The sequence below is a fragment of the Stegastes partitus genome, unplaced genomic scaffold (assembly GCF_000690725.1).
Source record: "Stegastes partitus isolate 25-593 unplaced genomic scaffold, Stegastes_partitus-1.0.2 Scaffold936, whole genome shotgun sequence".
Taxonomy (NCBI): domain Eukaryota; kingdom Metazoa; phylum Chordata; class Actinopteri; family Pomacentridae; genus Stegastes; species Stegastes partitus.
Genome location: NW_007578667.1, coordinates 150,991 through 152,205, shown reverse-complemented (window position 1 = coordinate 152,205; position 1,215 = coordinate 150,991). Strand labels below are relative to the sequence as shown.

The 1,215-nt window shown below is 37.4% G+C and overlaps 1 protein-coding gene across 1 annotated transcript in view; it reads right to left on the bottom strand.

Annotated features, from left to right (window-relative positions):
• Window positions 1-873, bottom strand: part of nop16 (NOP16 nucleolar protein homolog (yeast)) — a 10,320-nt gene extending 9,447 nt beyond the window's left edge. The window contains exon 1 of the mRNA XM_008294079.1: window positions 673-873. Within this exon, the coding sequence (XP_008292301.1) occupies window positions 673-779 (107 nt within the window). The 5' untranslated portion in view covers window positions 780-873. The remainder of the gene's footprint in view (window positions 1-672) is intronic.
• Between the last annotated feature and the right edge of the window lie 342 nt (window positions 874-1,215).

The window sequence follows — 1,215 nt, the reverse complement described above, 5'->3', positions numbered from 1 at the left end:
ACATTATTTTTATACAAAAGTCTTAGAATAGAAAACTGTGGGACGAATGCAAAGTTGGTCTGAATGTCATCAACACAAAAACCTACTTCAGATGGCTGTCAGTGTTGGAACACATGAGAAAGGTTCCAAATGACTTCTTCTGTTCTCCTATTAAATCCCCCTAATAACTGTCAAATGATTAATACTTTCCAATATACACAAAAGAAAAACCATGTCAGGTTGTTCCAGTATCCCGCAGAAGGCATCGTGATCACTAGGAACCCTTTAAAATTAAAAACTAGTTTTCAGTTCAGATGTGTGTAGAAACCAGGAAGCTCCACGATATTAATCCCAGTTTAACTCTAAAAACAGCTGATTTTAAAGCAGGCAACAATAAAAAGGCAGCAGAGAAGTAACACATTAAAACCAGTTCATGTTTGAGGTTTAAATCTCATGAGTGACCGCAGAGTGATGAGCTTAGCTCGTCCTGATGCTAACATGTTTAGCTGCTCTGCAGCGCCTCCCAAAGACGATTCAGGGACTTTAGTGTTTTACCGACATTTCTGGTGTCCGGTAAAACACCTGAATATGAAGCTAGAGCTCAAACAAACACCTTTGATGAATTATTCTCTCTGTGTGTCTACATGTTCAGGGTTAGCATCGTTAGCTCACATGCTAACGGTTCGGACTCACTGTTCGATCCTCGGGTTGTATTTCTTAATAAACTTCTTCTTCAGCTTCTTCCGGTCTCTGTTATAGTCGAATTTCTGTCTCTTGCTTGACTTCTTTGCTTTCGGCATGTTTGTTACTGGGTTTTTTTACGGCTCCGCGAAGGTTTGTTAGTGATCTGAAGCTAACAGGACGCCAACAGACTCTACATGCAGCCAGAAGACACGTGTGTGTTTACATCCGGTCATGTGACTAGAAGCCACGCCCTCTTTTCCGCCTTTGACCTCCGATTCGACTTTTTTTGTCTTTACGTTTCTTTTTTTCCCTTAACTGTAAAAAAAAAAAACAAAACGTGACTACGTGACACAATGCAAAATATAGAAACACAAATATGCCTTAAATCAATAATAATTCTACCGATAATAATATATATAATTACATATATTTATACTATGCTATCCACTAAAAATAACAACTTCATGGTGTTATATAAATGCACATATAAAACATATATATATAAACTGATACAGTAGGGTTCAGAATAAAAACAATATATAAGCCACCATA